General features: G+C 58.4%; 1 protein-coding gene across 2 annotated transcripts in view; it reads right to left on the bottom strand.

The window, feature by feature from the left end:
- Nucleotides 1-91: 91 nt before the first annotated feature.
- UPK2 (uroplakin 2) overlaps nucleotides 92-2,041 on the bottom strand; it is a 7,941-nt gene continuing 5,991 nt past the window's right edge. Inside the window, exons 2-5 of one of the 2 annotated variants that reach the window (XM_011964903.1) lie at nucleotides 1,604-1,735; nucleotides 1,293-1,431; nucleotides 968-1,038; nucleotides 92-553 (exon numbers count right to left, since the gene is read on the bottom strand). In XM_011964903.1, the coding sequence (XP_011820293.1) occupies nucleotides 417-553; nucleotides 968-1,038; nucleotides 1,293-1,431; nucleotides 1,604-1,735 (479 nt within the window). In that variant the 3' untranslated portion in view covers nucleotides 92-416. Of the gene's footprint in view, nucleotides 554-963; nucleotides 1,039-1,292; nucleotides 1,432-1,603; nucleotides 1,736-2,041 lie in introns of both variants that reach the window. The other variant, XM_011964904.1, reaches the window with a different exon arrangement.

The following is a 2,041-nucleotide window of genomic DNA, read 5'->3' as shown; positions in this document are numbered from 1 at the left end:
GGAAAAGCAACTCCAGGCTGTGGGACAGGGAGGACACCGGGAGCACCTGCAGGTTTGAGCCAAGGTAAAGCCCACTAAAGGGAAACACACGTGGCAGATACAGCCTCAGCCTTTATTATAGGGACTTAGTTCACTGAAGGATGGGGGAATTATTAATGGGGGTGTTTACAGTGGTAAAATGGGAAGAAAGTCAACTCTGACAGGAGTAGGGTGAAAGGAATAACAGTGTTGGAAGGTGAGGCACTGGGGGCAAGGAGAGGGACAGAGGGAGGAGAGGGTTCTGGGGAAGAGGAGGGCAGGAGGAGGAGGCAAGGGCACCAAGGGAGCCACAGGCCTGGGGCCTAGGAGCAGGTGGGCTGGGGAGCTGGATGCTGCCCTGGGCTTCCTGGAGAAGCTGCTGCTCCGGGCAGACCTCCTCACTTGTGGGCACCCAGTGCCAGGGCAATGATGAAGCCTAGCACCAGCAGGAACATGGTGACGGAGAGCAGCACTGTGATGACCACCATGCCCCCTGTGTGGGCCATGCCCAGCCCAATGGATTCCATGTTGCTTCCTGTCAAAAGAGGGAGAGGGGAGGCCACTGTGGGTGGGAGAGGCCCCTAGCCTGCCTGAGTCTCATAGCCTCGCACTCATCCAGCCAACAGACTGCCCAACCAACCAGCCAGCCAACCAATCAACCAACCAACCAACCAGCTGATGGATCCAAACACCCATCACATAGACATTTATGAAGCATCTCCTACGTCAGCCGCTGAGGAAAGGTTAAGAACACAGTCCCTGCCCACAAGGAACCTTTAGCTGAGTGTGCAGTAGCCATGCCGAAGGCTCTGTGCTAGGATAGAGGTAAGCAGGGGCCCTGAGGGCGCACGGGGAGGCACAGGCAACCCAGACTGGGGATGAGGCAGAAATGGCCAGGGAAACTTTTGTGGCCGCTGAGATGGGAAAGGAAGGTAGGAGTGTTACTTACGAGGGAGTGTGGACATTGGGATCTCTCTGCTAGACTCAGTGGCTGTTCCCTTCTTCACTAGGTAGGAAATGCTTTTGTGGTGGGTTTGGGAGAGAGTGGAGAACCCTCAGTGAGTATCTGGGACTTACAGGAAGAGGGACTCCAGCCTGGGCCATCTGCCCTCACAGCTGTGTCTCCCCAGTTTGCATTCCTCCACTAGAGGCCCAGCTTTCACCCCCTTTTGCTGTGCTCTCACTCTCTCCCCATGCCCACCAGATCTCCCCCACACTAGCTTCTCTTCCTGCACCCCCTTCCCTAGGCGCCCCAGGCTGGACCCGGTACCTACTAGTATTTTGTTCCTGGCACGAGGTTTGTCACCTGGTATGCACTGAGCCGAGTGACTGTGAAGCCAGCACCACTGTCCACCACACTCACCAGTTCCCTGCGCCCATGGCACGGAGGCACCACAAAACTGGACTTTACCACTGGGCAGAAGTGGGGGGAGGAGAAGGCTGGGTCAAGGTTCTGGAGGCCCCAAGGAGAAGGGGCAGCTTTTAGAGTGCGGGTGCCCCAGGAGAGGGGTGGACAGGAAGGCATGAATGGGGAAAGGGGCACAGGGGGTGTCGCAGGAAGGGGTGGCAGGAAGGGGTAGCAGACCTTTGCTGTCATTGGCTCTCCGGACTGTCAGTGTGGCATTGCCTCCTGTGAGGTGACAGGGGGGCAAGGCAACCAGCAGGCTCTCCGTTAGTGCTGGGGACAGCAGACCAGAGAGGCTTGAGATGTTGAAGTCTGATGGGAGGCAGGAGGGAGCTCCAATGGGGATTGGCCCCCTCCTGGCCAACAGATCTGGCCCTGTCCCATTGGAGTCATCTCCCTTTCCACTCTGTGAACCCTGGGCAGAACAGCCAGGCCTGTGCCGGTGTGACCACCAGGTGGCAGGCTTGGGCTGCAGAAGCTGCACCCTCCACCAAGCGGTCCCCAGAGCCAGATCCTGGATGCCAGGAGCCGGGCAGCGCCCAGCCTCACCCCTACCTGCAGCCTTGGGGGATCCTTGCCCACATGTCTCTGCCTCCTAGGTCTGGAGGAGGATCAAGA

This window comes from Mandrillus leucophaeus, unplaced genomic scaffold, assembly GCF_000951045.1.
Source record: "Mandrillus leucophaeus isolate KB7577 unplaced genomic scaffold, Mleu.le_1.0 Scaffold71, whole genome shotgun sequence".
NCBI lineage: Eukaryota > Metazoa > Chordata > Mammalia > Primates > Cercopithecidae > Mandrillus > Mandrillus leucophaeus.
The sequence above is the reverse complement of the archived record's forward strand: the minus strand, read 5'-3'. Positions and strand labels throughout refer to the sequence as shown.